This window comes from Zeus faber (assembly GCF_960531495.2).
Source record: "Zeus faber genome assembly, chromosome: 14".
Taxonomy (NCBI): Eukaryota; Metazoa; Chordata; class Actinopteri; order Zeiformes; family Zeidae; genus Zeus; species Zeus faber.
Genome location: NC_137200.1, coordinates 28,123,098 through 28,137,862, shown reverse-complemented (window position 1 = coordinate 28,137,862; position 14,765 = coordinate 28,123,098). Strand labels below are relative to the sequence as shown.

Here is a 14,765-nt window from a genome sequence, read left to right as displayed (position 1 = left end):
GTTTTGGTGCGATGCTTTTAAATAAGAGTTTTGAAAAAAGTAAGAGTCTCTGGACCGCGCAAATAAACACTTGAATGGCCGAAGTAAAGCCAAATCAAAATGAACTTCCCTATTCAGAAAGAATCCGACTGATTCTTCTGATTCTTCTTCTTCTGATTCTTCTTCTGATTCTTCTTCTGATTCTTCTTCTTCTGATTCTGATTCTGATTCTTCTTCTGATTCTTCTTCTAGAAACAAACTCATGGCGCGGGGCGGGTTCATCCGAGGTCAAGCGACGCGAGCTGCGCTCTGCGCTCAAAACTCCCACGCGACTTCAACGCAGCGCAGCGTTGCATAACTCACCTGCGCATGCGCACCGCCCTCCTCCAGCAATTGAAAAAGCAAGATGGACGTTGCGATGCCGATGGAGGACTCCCCTCGCCTGCCGTCCGGTCTGGCGGAGGGTAGGACCCGTTCCATCACATTTCAAATCGAATTGCAGCGGGCGAAGCAGCGCCTCCGCAACCGGGGCCCGGCGGATCGAGGGTTTGTGGGCGCCGCGGTTTCGGGTCTCGGGAGCCGAGCAGCCGCTGCGGCTTCGGGCTCCAAGGTCGCTGCTGCCCGCAGGAGTGACGTCACAGCGGCGGGAGAGTTCACCCGCCGCGCCCGGGCGCCTTCCCGCCGGAGTCCGGGCTAGTTAGTGGGTTAGTTAGTAGACTAGACCGCTACCCGGTGGGGCGCTTAGTGGCTTGGCTAGGGGTAGTTGGTGGGTGAGTTAATGGTGAAGGGAGCTCTGCTGCTAATCTCCAGCTCTGTACTTTATGACTCTGGGAGCCCGCCCGAGCAGCGTTGCGTGGTTGTCAGTAACAGGCGCTCATTCATCTGGTGACGGCCCTTTGTGCAGACGAGCCGCGTCAGCTCCTGTCTCTTTAAGGTCGCCCCCGAAGCCTACTTTCTTCTGATTGGCCAACCTCCGGAAGCCTGCCGAGGGGCGGCGCCCATAGATATAGCGACACAGACGCCTCATTGGCCGCCGCTGGATGTCGCCGCTCTGCGTCTGCGTGGCCGCCATGTTGGGGAGGGCAAGACCCGCCGGTAAACAATCGTGTGTATTGGGGGTCGCGGACGACCTACGGTACGATGGCCACTGTCACTCGCCCAATTCGGAATCGATTCTCACGAAACTCGGCTCGTCGTACATGCGCGAAGTTGCGCAAGGCAGTGGTTTCTCATTGGAATACATGAATAATCATGAATGTTTTTGTTTCTCAGACTCCATTAAAGACCAGACCATCCAGTCAGTTGATCCGCACACCCCAGCACATAATATCAAGTCCACTTCTGCAGCCTGGACAGTTGCCATTACACAAACAATGTCGCAAATGTTGTAAATCCCTAATATTTCACTTTCACCTTCATGAATTCACTTAAGGCACTGACACATACAATACCATAATATAATAATGCAATAGTGTAATATAATACTATAATACAACCCTATAACATAATAGTACACTAGTATAAGCCCATAAAATATAATAGTATAATCTAATAAAACAATACTCCTATAATACAATACTGCGACACAATAGTATAATATAATACAATACTATAAGACTACAATAGTATTATAATTCAATCCTATAATACAGGTACTCCTCATTTGACTCACCTGTTAAACGACTGTTGGGACTTTTGACCAGCTCTCGGACCAGTCGGTATTGTACAATACTGCGGCGTCTCAGCGCCAAGCATCTCACCACGCATCACCCTCTATATATATATATATATATATATATATATACACACACTATATAGAACATATACATCTCATCTTATCACCATTTTAAGTCAGTCTCGTTCCCGCAGTCTCTCAGTATTCACTACACTGGCATTCGCAATGGCCATGCCCCCTTGCCGGGAAATAACACAGGTTCTCGCTTAACGACCTGGTTGTAGGAACAGACCTCAGTTGTTAAGTGTAATATAGTGTATAATGTAATATATTACATTATACACATAAGTGTATAATGTAATATAATAATGCAATACTACAATGCCATATAATACAATCGTATGATACTATACAATAATATACAATACTTAATATAATAATACAATACTACATACAATGTAGTGTGTCAAGCGTTTCAGACCAATGTTCTGGGGAACAAAAAAAATTATTTTTTGTTTTATCAATGGATTGATTTCATTGTTAATACAATAACAAGCAACCAGTCGGCGTTATAACTAATATAATAGATATAGAAATCTACGTTTTTGGAGAAACTCACAAAAGATGAAAATCTAAATTATTTACACTTGATGATGCCAATTCATAGATCGGAGCCTGCATGTCCCAGAGGAAGTTGTGGCTATTCAGAAGGTTAATGTTTTGGCGTAGAGCTGATTAAATCCGACCTAGGTAGCTGATTTTAATTCCAATAAGTAGGTATCACGTTAAATTTCTCACATTTATAACAAACCAAATTTCATGAAAATCAGTTCAGATTTAAATGAGTTACAATGGATTTTGTAGAGAAGTCTGCATCTCCCAATACACATTGTATTGTTTACTAGTGACTCTTGCAGCCGGACGTGCAGACGCACGTCAAATTGCGAACGTGGCATCTACATTAATATATCTATGACAGCACCCATATCCGTGTCTCATGGGATCATTCCATATCCAATTTAGAATCCAGAATCAGAAATGTTATTTAACATTTCCTATTTGTTGTCACCATTGTTGTTTTTTCCCGCATGCGGAAATAGGAAATGGTCTGTGAGTGAACGTATTGATGAATATCAAACTAAAGGTTTGAAACTGGTTGTCCATCATTGATCAGTTATAATGTATAAGTCGATCAGTTATTTGTCCAAAATGTCTGTCAGCCTGGCTCAAAAGGCTCAACAATTCTAGTTTCTAATGTGAGCACTCGTTAAACTAATGTGACTTTAAACTAGTCGTGATGTGACTGTTGTTACATGTGCTGCTAACCTAGTTAAAGTCCTCTCTCTCCCTCTCTGTCTGTCTCTCCCTCTCCCTCCAGTCAATAAAATGATTCAGGAGCATGGCGACCTGTTTTCTGATTCCCAGTGTAAAGTCTGTAGCGCCGTCCTCATTTCAGAGTCCCAGAAGCTGACACACTACCAGGTCTGTACCGCATACTGGTCATCAAGTTACACTCATCACACTGGTCGCAATGGTGACAATGGTGGTACCAGTGACGTTGGTTATACTAGTGACACTGGTCGTACTGGTGCTACTTTTGACATTGGTGGTACTAGTAACACTGGTCATGCTCGTCATACTGGTGACACTGGTGACAGTGGTCGCACTGATCGTGCTGGTGACACTGGTGACAGTGGTCATACTGGTGACACTGTTCATGCATGTCAAACTGGTGGTTCTTCTGACAGGTGAAACCGATGGTACTGGTGACACTGGTCGTGCAATTCAAACTAGTGGTACTGGTCGTACTGGTGACACAGGTGAAATCAGGTGGTACAAGTCATGCTGGTGACACTGGTCATGGCCGTCACACTGGTGACACTTGTTGTACTGGTGATGATCGTGGTATTGGCGGTACTGGTTGCACTGGTCATACTGGTCTTGTTTTTCCTTCTCAGAGTAAGAAACATGCTAACAAGGTGCGGCGCTTCCAAGGCATCCAGAACGAGACTGAGCCGCAGGCCAAGAAGATCAAGTCCCACACGTCTGAAGCTGTGAGTGGTCCACCTTCATCCTCCTCCCCCTCCTCTCAGGCTCCTCATCCTCTTCATCGTTCACTTTCATCCTCTCCCTCCTTGTCATCCTCTCCATGCTTCTCATCCCCTTCGTCGTTTACTGTCATCTTTTCCATCCTCATCATCCCCTCATCCTCCTCATCTTCCTCGTCCGCCCAGCCTCCTCGTCCCCCCCATCCTCTCCATCCTCCTCATCCTCTCCATCCTCGTCGTCCTCTCCATCCTCCTCATCATTCACTTCCATCCTCTCCACCCTCCTAATCCTCCCCATCCTCACCCTTCACCTTCCTCCTCACATCTAATCAGCCCAAATTAACGTTCCAAGTCTACCCCCCCCCCCTCCACACACACAGGATGGTGACGGTGGAGGCGACGAGCGGAACAAAGCGTGTCACGTCTGCAACATGACCTTTTACTCTGCCGTCATGGCCGAGTCCCACTACCAGGGCAAGGTCCATGCAAAGAACCTGAGGCTGAAGGCCCTCAGCCCACGCACGCCGGGCGAAGGTGAGATTGTATGAGATGAGACTCAGTGATTGTGTTCATGTTTATATTTATATTTATAATGTACAAACACTGGACCATCACCAGGAATCCAACAAAAGCACAAAACCAGTGAATACTATACAGCACCTCCTAAATAGATACTATTTCATACATACTACATTAGGCTTGGCCCGATATTCGCCGCCACATGCTCCGCCCCTCGGGGCCACGCGACACGCACAGCGGCGCAACAGAGAGGAAGGCGATGGACGGCAGCGATGGTGATTACGTTGCAGCTCCGATGGTGCGCACCAGCGATGCGGTGCCCGCCATCGACAAACCACAACAGTGTGTTTTTATTGAAGACGTAGGTTATTTTATCTTTACGTCTCCGAATGGAACTAAAGAAAGTGCGTCACGCGGATGCTCTCTCCGTGACTCCCTTCCCGATCACCCCCTCTCCATGCGTCCAAGGGTCTATGAGCCGCGCCCTATTCCTCCGTGTCCCGTCCCCACACTGTTTTTAATTGTTTTGTTTGGAGGGTCGAGGTGCGACTCTCCGTGTTGCTTTTGTTCACCCACACATATAAAAACATGTTGATGATTCCTACTTGAAATGTTATCCATGTGCATTTTTTTAAGCTTCTATCTTTTTTTGTCCTGTTATTGTAATGCACACTGACTGACTGGTGAACGGGAGATCCTTTCCATGCGCACGTTACGTGAACGCCCACGCGCAGCTTGCGATCTGTTCTCCGTGATCCGCCGTTAAAGGTTCACGGTCTCTCAAAACGAACGCCAAACTCCATACCCCCCCATCAACAACGTTAATAATATTGTGTATCACAATATAAAGTTTTGGACATCGCCCAAGCCTATACTACATACATACTACTTAGTACATACAACATACTATTTAGTATACAGTAGTAGACAATGTATCACACTAGCATACTATGCACTACACAAAATTAATCCGTACATTAGAAAACATAGAATCAAAATAGTAGTAAAATAGTAGTTGAAAAGTACCAGGATGATGGACTACATCTACTACGCTGCACAATTCACTGGCAAGCGTACCCCACAATGCACTGTGACGGAAAAACGCCCCGAATTCTTCAATTTCTGTGTCATAATAACTTGCCGAGATGCAACGTGCTGCTTGCTAACTGTGTTAGCGCAGTGCCTGGCCACGGAGGGGATCAACTAGCGTAGCTCCTGGCTCCTAGCTTTCTGGCGGAAAATAAAACAATATTTTTAGGGGGGGGTTCCCTCTGCTGCCCCATAGCTTTTGACCTACGCCCCTTTGACCCCCTCCCCCATGTCCCCGCAGCCCCCCCACCCGCCCCCCCGGCGGTCCAGGCGAAGAAGAAGGCACCGAAGGAGCCGAGCGGTGACAGCGGGTCGGCGGGGAACGGCTCCGACCCCGACCGGTTCTGCTCCATCTGCCAGGCGTCGTTCAACAACCCGCTGATGGCTCAGCAGCACTACGCCGGCAAGAAGCACAAGAAGCATCTGACCAAGAAGAAGCTGATGGAGACGTACGGCCCGGCCAGCGCCCCAGGTCAGAGGGCAGCAAATGGCAATACATAAAAAGAGAAAACTCACAGATACAAACGTAGGCAGTGTGAGTGTTTTCCTCTGATCAGTGTTGTTTTCAGTAGTTGGTGGTCTGGCGCTCCCTGTTGGAGGGAGGGAGGGAGCGAGGGAGGGAGGGAGGGAGGGAGCGATTGAGTGAGTGTGTGAGGGAGTGACATTTTACCAACAACACAGTGTTTTATAATTATTTCACCAGAACGTCCAGTAATAAGACCAGGCGTCCCAAACTAAGACTAAGTAGCTCAGATACAAAGATGAATGTTGTTGAATTATTAATGACACCTTGCATGGAGTGATATCGGATTAGCACGTCGGCCGGGTTTCCGTCTTACCCCCCGGTCGCTGTGTGAGGATGCTCTTATGTCGCCGTGGTAACGCTCCCCCCTCCCCCAGCCTCCACGCCGAAGGGCTACTCCTGCTCGCTGTGCAATATCGACCTGAACTCGGTGGAGCAGTACCAGGCCCACGTCAGCGGAGCCAAACACAAGAACCAGTAGGTGTCGTCCAGCGCCCCCCCCGTCGTTCACTTCGCGTTTCCAAATGGATCTATACAGGAAGATAAAACAAGATTAAAATGTATTCATGTATTCATCTCATTCCATCATAACAGGTGGGCGTGGCCGACAGGAAACAGCAGTTTATATGTCGTTGTATTCAATGTTGTGTTGTGACTATAGAAAGATGTATTGCTTGTGTTTAGGGAGTAATAGAAAAGATAAGGAACTTGAAATAAAACATCCCATACTAAATCGCAATATTGGTCTAAGTTGCAATTTTATTATTTTCCAAAATTGTTCACAGAGTTAACATGGAGTAACACTATGCTAACTGTTACAACTCTGCTAGCTAGTGGCATGTAGGAAAATGGCAGTTATGCAAAAGTAATGAAGTACTGGTAGTATATAATGTATAGTATATAATATATCGTATCTAGCAGCAACAAAACAACAAAAAACAACCTGATGGAACTGATGATGTTCATTATTTCGTCCTCAGACTGAAGCGATCTGGGATGAACCCCCCCGACAACCAGCTGAGCAAGCCTGAGAAGTTTGTCGCCGAGGACGAGCAGTTTGTGGACGAGGGCGACGGGTTCGCGGCCAGCGCGGACGACCAGTACGCTGCCGGGGACGACGACTTCGTTTCCAGGGAAAACGAGTTCCCCGCCGAGGAACACCAATACGTTGCCGGCGACAACCAGTTTTATGCTGGGGACAACCAGTTTGACGCCGGGGACAACCAGTTTGTTGCCGGGGACAACCAGTTTGGCGAACAGGCATGCCAGTACACCTGAGAGCCTCCGCACTCTTCAGGCTTCGATGACGTTCCCCTTTAAGCTCCGCCCCCTGCAGCGTCAGTGCCCCCGCCCCCCCGTACAGACTGGGGCCCGTGTACGGCAGAAACTGATCTGATTTCATTTTTTTTGTTTTATTTTCGTTTCAAATCAGAAGCCCAAAGTGATGTGACGGTTTTACTTGTTGTCTTTTTAAGGTGTGAAGTCCGGCGTTCTGCTAGCGGTCGCTAAGCATTATCCTCCAAGCTGTTATAGCTCATTTTTAAAGTGCTGACTAACGCATGTGTACTGTTCGACCATTTTTTTTTTTATATGTTTGAGTTGAAATAAATATGGACACAAGAAACGAGGCTAACAAGCTGCTTGGTTTGACACAGTGTTTAAAGGTCCCGTATTATACTCCTTTTCAACAAGGTGATATAGGTCTCTGAGGTCCCCACAACATGTCTTTGAAGCAACATGAAGTTTGCTTAAAATACCATAGTGGTCGTCAGTTCAAGCCATGAGTCAACTTAGTCCTCGCACGTTTATGATATTAATTTAATTATTTAGATATATATTTATGGGGCATCAGAAAATGGTTTGAGTTCCAGGGCTGAGAAGGAATGTTAGAACTCACATTGTTAGCACTGTGCTACATTACAGATAAATACAAACCTAATAACCAAAACAGCCTTTAAAATCTCAATATAATTTACGCATGAAGCGAGCCGCCCGTTAATTACCAGTAGAAGCCGCTCATTAAAAGCTGTAACTATCCTTCTGAACGTGTCAGAACAACCAGCAGGCAGACTGAACATTTATTTTTGTTAAAATTTGTTTCAAATGAAAAGCCCTCCAGCGTCTCATACGGAGGTTCGGCCACGTGCTGCAGGTTTTAAGGTTCATTTTGACAAGGCACAGCTCCCGAGTGAAGTTTATTTTTCCTGCGACCAATCGACGAAATCGATGAAAAATTTGGTCGACTGAGAATCTTCTCGTTGACTCGTTCGGTGGCAGCCCTGGATTATGCATTCTAGCCATTGTAGCATGCAAGAACCTTCTTCTTCTCTATACCTGCTCTTTCTCGATGGGCTGTTCCACGCTCGGAACTATTTATAAAGGCTAATATACGGGATAATGTTTAAACAGGAGGACAACGGGAGAGAAGGGTACATTTCGGGAGAATCCCGGGGAAAACAGGAGGGTTGACAGGTATGCCTAAGCTATTAGGGTTAGCTGGTGCTAAACGGCAAAAGAAACAAAATACTAAATACTCTATACTTACATATACCTCTTCTGCAGATTTGTCACGGACAGCTGGTATTAATTCCTCTTTCTTGTAAAAAATTTGTGCTGGTCTGTGCAGCCAACAACTGAGCACTTCCCATGCTTAGCTCTTAGCTTCGACGTGGTGCTCGCGGGTCCGGTCCATGCGTGGGGAAAAAGGGACGCACCTTCGCAAAGGACGTTCTCAAACTGTGGGTGGAGATACTCAGATGGGGGGGCGCTCTCATTCTAATGAGCCCACACCTGACGTAGGGTTGGGGGGCAAATCTGAACGGCTTGTCGAATCACCTGTTCTCTGAAACAGACAGCTCAAAAAAGACCGACTGGCTTGTGTTGTTTCACAGTTTGTGTGTGAGTCGACCCGTCAGGCACCCAAATGCATGTGCACAAGCTCTGAAAAGGTGGGTTTTCATAATATGGGACCTTTAAGGTTGTTACCACAGCGAAACGTTCTGCGCCAGGTGGACTCGAGAAAAATCTCCATGGAATCCGACAGGACGATGTTCCGACAGCAAAGCTTTTTACATTGACTCACATTTTTTTAAATTATGAATTTAATAATTATGTCTGTCCGCTGATTTGCTCACGTATCATTAGCATTACGGCAACTGAACCTGCAGAGTGTTCTGGACTCTCCAGTCGGAGAGATTTTAGGTCCCATGGTTTCAGAATATCATATGAATATCAGTTTGTTTATTCAAAGTTTCCATATTTCAGGTCCAGGTCCAGTCCTGCCCAGTGACTAGTTACTGTTACTACCATTATCACTATTTTCCCAGTGACTACCACCACCCGTACCGGACAGGCCTCCCTCCCTTCACCATCACTGTACCTCCCATGATCACTAACCTGTTAGAGCCTCATATTCTGAGTTTATAAGTTTTATTTGAAATATCTTTAATGTTTTTTCTAGAAACAAACGACTCACAACGGATAATAGGAAACACTGCGAGAGGAAGTATCTGTATGTTGTTTATTCTGCGACTTATGTTCAGCGTTTAGTTATTTAGGTTTAGTTTAGTTATTTTAGTCCGGCGTTGAGGTCGTTTACCATTGTGTGTTCTTCCAGTGTTCAGTGATGGAAATCTTTCTGTCTCGCTCTGTTACTAACAATCCTTTGCTGTGACTGTTTCTGTGCGTTTGTGCTGTTGCACCAGAGGCTGAAGCTGAATAAAACTTTACAGATTTGGACAACGCTGCTACAAAGGAGCGAGAAATTCTCTCTTTTTTTTTTTTTATATATATTTTTTAAGCTTTATATCTGAAGTTTCAAGTCTGTCAGTGTTTCTTTCAGGACTGAAGTTGTGCAGCAAAATGGGAACGGTTTGGGTCTAGGCTGAACCAGCTCGGACGGGGGTCACAACTCTGAACGCTGCCATGGAAACACAACTGAAACATCACAAACCTACGACCTCATTCACCTCTAGAACAGTGTTTCCTACCACCCTCTTTCTGCCACGCCACACTTATTATTTATTATTTTTATTACTTTCTACAATTAAATAATCCCAGTCACACCACTATCACATTAACCAGTAAAAGCACCAGTAATATGTAGACCTGCTAGAAGTGCTTATTATTATTCCCGTAGCAATGGATCCCCTATTGTTATTGTTCCGATTTTTTTATAATTGTCCTCAGTATTTTTCGGACCCAAATTGTTCGGAACAGAACAACCACTGGACCCACGGACATGACAAGTGTCGCAAGAACTGGGATGTCACAAACATGTCGTGGTTCAAGTTCACCCAAATCGATCCACATACAGAGCAGAAAACAGGAAAAGCGACAAAATTTGACCAATAGTCGCCAAACGTTTGTACTTCACCGACACGCCAACGTTTGAAAACTTTCCATCGCCTAATGGAACGAGATGAGCTTTAGAGTAGGAGGCATCGTGACGTCATCCGATTTGCTATAAATGTGCAGGTTGTAGCTCTGAATGTTCATTTGCATTGTACACTGTGCACGGTGTAGGGTCTCACGCTTTGTAGTGGTTAGAGACTACAAACTAGGCATGGCAACTAGGAACGTGTCGGAAAACTAGAACCCGTAAAATTACTATTAGTCACAGAAAGACGCCAACGCTTTTCGGATGTCATGGAACCGTCGATCATGCATTTCTTTCAACACAAACAGCCAAAATTACTTCAGGTTCTTTTAGGAGGGGTGAACACACAACTACCAAAGTCTTACCACGTCTCAGACAGTTAACGCTAATGCAGATTTTCAAAGATGGCTCTGCTCACCTTAGTTCCTAGGGCGCCTGTTGACTGGCCGAATCGTGGGTCAGAAGATGGTCCGCAGTGAACGCCAGTATTTTTACCAGTACTTGTAAATACTCTTTTTATCTTTAACTCTTTGTCTTATTTCACTCCAGCACAATTTTTTAAGAAGATGCACACAGGAATCTCTTCATAAAGAGAGCCCCGATGTATGGGGCCAGCTGGTTATGTAGTATCTGTGGTGTAACAGTTACTGGCGGATGTCACAAAACTGCCGGATGTCACAAAGGGTGCCATCGTTTTTTGGGTGCAGAGAGTTATATGATAGTGTGCGAGCAGAATGGGCAAACATAACCTTATATGGTTACATGGAAAGTACAGAGCAGTTAGAATATAGAAAGAAAATGGGGGCGTGTGTGATGACTCATCACCGTAACCTATCAGAAATGTAATCCACAGAAATTACATCAATAACTGTTGTGTCCTATGCCTCACGGAGACATGGTTGAACCTGCTGGTGCCGGACCAAGCCATATGTCCATTGTTCCGTGCCAACAGGTTGTAGGAGTCGGGGAAATTCAAGGGTGAAGGCAACTCTCTCCCGCTCCTGCTCGCTGAACCTGGAACAGCTGACCATCTCATGCCGTCCATTCGACCTCCCCCGGGAACTCAGCACGGTCATCCTCACAGCCGGTTTATATTCCACCGCAAGCGGACACCGACACAGCACAATCGGACCTATGTGTTGTGACTTCAGAATGAACATCCCGACGCGGCTGTGGTGGTGGCTGGGGAGTTGAACGGGGCGAACCTTAAAAATGTTCTGCCTACATTCTATCAACAGATCACGTGTGCCACCAGGAGAGATAGAACTTTGGACCATTGCTACACACCGTACAACAATGGATACAAGACCGTCTCACTTCCTGCTTTAGAGAAATCAGATCATTCCGCGATTTCGCTGGTTCCTGTTTACAAGCCGTGCATCGCGCCTGAATCAGTGGTGACGAGGGAAGTAAAGCGATGGTCGGACCAACCAAAGGCCGCGCTTCAGGATGCTCTTACTGATGTAGACTGGGACATGTTCAAATCAAGTTCCAGTGACGTCAGTGAGTTTACGGAACTAGCGGTGAGCTTCATAGCTATGTTAGCGGAAAGTATCGTTCCCACGGCGAAAGATTGGATATTTCCGAATCAGAAACTGTGGGCCAATAAATCCATCCTGTTCTCTGGCGCTCTCGGCGCACGGGGCGCTCGTCGCTGGGGGGTTGGGCTGTTGGTGGGGGTGCCGTCTGCCGTCTGCCCAGGCGGGGCGTAGTTTGGGGGGCTTCGGGGCCCTTTCTGCTGCTTGGAGGTGCCCTGACATAATACCGACCTTCTGGACCAGTCCCAATTGGGATAAGTCCTGTACACTCGCTGGTGGACACCTTACACACACACACACACACACACACACACACACACACACACACACACACACACACACACACACACACACACACACGCACACAAACACAAACACACATACAGGCGCACCACACCTGCTTGGAGTGCACCCCAGTACCCTTCTGGTTGCATTCCTCTCCTTTCCTCCCTCATTTGCTGCCATAACTATGACAGGAAGAGGCCACATGATCAGTTGTAGTTCCAGTTTTCCTGGACCTAATTAACTGTTTTCAATAAATTTCCCGTTTTTGTTTAAATGTTGTTTGTTTCTATGTTTATTTGTCCCACCCCTCTTGGAGTAGTGATCAGTTGTTTATAGACCCAAACATGATAAAGAGTTGGGTTGGTGGTGGTTCTCTATAACCAAAAACTGTGCTCTTGTCATCCTGCAGTTCATCCACAGGACAGAGGTATTGCAGCAGTTCTTGATGATTTAAGAATTAATAAAGAGCTGCATTGCAGGTTGAGAACTTGAACTCCACTTGCAGACTAACTCTGTCCTCGATGCAATGGCATCCAAATACTCCTTGTTGTATGCCCAGCATGCTGACAGCACGGGTTAAAAAAACAAATAAATAAATAAAATGCTTGAATGATGAATGCTTGCACGGCCGCTTACAACGATGGTCTTGTATCCAGAAACATGGACAATTACAAAGCGGCGTCGTACAACATGTGGAGGGTGGTGAAGGACTCCAAATGAACGTACAAGGACACATAGGAGCTAAAGATGGAGCAACGGGACACCAGACGATTGTTGCAGGGGCTGCAGATAATAACTAGCTACAAGAGCAGCTCCTCCCCAGCCACGAGGGTGGATGCCTTCTTAGCAAACAAACCGAACTCCTTCTATGTGCGGTTTGAGTCTGGCAACAACACCACTAGCTCGTCGGCTAATTGGAGTTACATCGCTGGGGATGAGGACCCACTCTCAAGTTCAAGTTCAAGTCCAAGAGATTATTTGTCACATACATATACATACGGTCATACATATATGCTGTGAAATGTCATGACACCCGGTGATTACGCACAGTGTCTGAGCATGACGTCAGGAGGGCTCTGATGTGTGTGAACACCAGGAAAGCTGCGGGCCCAGATGGCATATCTGGACGAGTACTGAAGACCTATGCTAACCAGCTAGGAGCTGATCAACGACAGCGATGATAAGGCCTACCGTGAGGAGGTGGCTGACCTATCACTCTGGTGCCAGGACAACAGCCTCCTGATGAATGTTAGCCAAACTAAGGAGCTGATTGTGGACTTTAGGAGAGGATTACAAGTGAGGACGCATGCGCCGCTGGTTATTAATGGGACTTTTCTCGACAGGTTGAGCAGCTTCAAGTACCTGGGAGTCCACATCACGGAGGACTTAACATGGACTATACACAGAGACACTCCGGTGAGAAAGGCGAGGTAGCGTCTTTACCACCTCAGGCAGCTGAAGAAATTCGGTGAGGAAAGTCTCGTTGAGGATCCTCAAGTCCTGCTACTCTGGAGCAGTGGAGAGCATCCTGACAGGTTGCCTGGTTGGGGAACTGTACTGCTCAGGACAGGCGAGCTCTGCAGAGGGTCGTGCGTTCAGCTGAACGTACCACTGGAACTACCCTTCCCACCCTGCAGGACTTAACAATAGGTGAATCAGGCTGAATCCATATAGCGTCATGCCTCACTAAGAAAAATCTTCAAAATGTAATTTGTCACTGTCGCGCACAAAGGGGCGTCAGCAGAACAGGAGCCAGAGCAGCATCAGCATTATTAATAATTGTGGCCAGCGAGTCGTTCTGTTGGACTGTATAATTGCTCCTAGAAGGCCCCATCGAACCTCCAATCACTGGCGGAGCACATGCAAGCACATTAGAAGCTGTCTATTATATTTTACATGTCACCAGATGGGTATGTCACTGATTAACTGGCCAGGACCAACTATGGTTCTTGAGGCATGATTGGGGGTTGATTCCATGATCCTTGGTTTATGAGACTGACACCTTACCACTTGGCCACCCTGTCAGCCTTTGTGGTGAAAAAGTGCTTATACATGCTCTGTATAGTTTTACCTTACCTGTGGGCAGAGACTCCCGCAAGTCGTACCGAACAAGGTGCCTAGGAGGATAGCATGCTGCTGAACTCTCTGTAAGGTTGCCAAATTTTAAAATGGTAGTAGTGATGAACACTCAAAGGCATGGATGGGTGATTGTGAATTTTTTAGCTACCTGGCAACTTCTGAATGTATGGGTGGGAGCTGTCAAGATGATAAGACAGGGAAGATCACTTTTTTATGAGTTGCAGTTCTGAGCAATTATTGTGTTGAATTAGAAGGGGTCTGTAATAGTTCACCTAACTGTGTCACACAAACAGCTTGATCTGATGGTCGTCAGTGACCGACCAGCCACGACAGGAAAAAACACATTTCTGGAGGCATGAATGGGGGTTAATCCCGTTATCTTTGGTTTACTAGACTGACGCCTTACCACTTGTCCACCACACCTGCCAGTGGTGGTCAAAAGTGCTTGTACATGCTCTGTATTGCTCTTACAAATAGTTCTGAGCAATGTCCCAAATTAGAAGGGGTCAATTTTATTTTACCTATCTAGCATCATTGTGGTGGCGTTCAATACAGACAGATGATCTGCCAACAAAACCTGGCCAGGATAGGAAACATACTCGTTCATGAGGCATGGATGGTTGCTGATCTCGTGATCTTTTTAACGTATAAT

The 14,765-nt window shown here is 46.4% G+C and overlaps 1 protein-coding gene across 1 annotated transcript; it reads left to right on the top strand.

Annotated features, from left to right (window-relative positions):
* The first annotated feature begins 366 nt into the window (after positions 1-366).
* znf346 (zinc finger protein 346) lies at positions 367-9,580 on the top strand. The gene is made up of 7 exons (XM_080013319.1): positions 367-443; positions 3,033-3,136; positions 3,613-3,708; positions 4,083-4,236; positions 5,552-5,782; positions 6,211-6,310; positions 6,814-9,580. The coding sequence occupies exons 1-7, from the start codon at positions 386-388 to the stop codon at positions 7,109-7,111; spliced, it is 1,041 nt and encodes a 346-aa protein (XP_079869445.1). The 5' UTR covers positions 367-385; the 3' UTR covers positions 7,112-9,580.
* Positions 9,581-14,765: the final 5,185 nt, after the last annotated feature.

Bases quoted from the DNA above. Each gene is read 5' to 3' on its own strand.
- znf346 (XM_080013319.1), top strand. From the start codon at position 386: ATGGACGTTGCGATGCCGATGGAGGACTCCCCTCGCCTGCCGTCCGGT. The intron at 3,137-3,612 runs GTCTGTACCGCA...TTTCCTTCTCAG, and splicing joins AGAAGCTGACACACTACCAG to AGTAAGAAACATGCTAACAA. The intron at 4,237-5,551 runs GTGAGATTGTAT...ATGTCCCCGCAG, and splicing joins CCCACGCACGCCGGGCGAAG to CCCCCCCACCCGCCCCCCCG.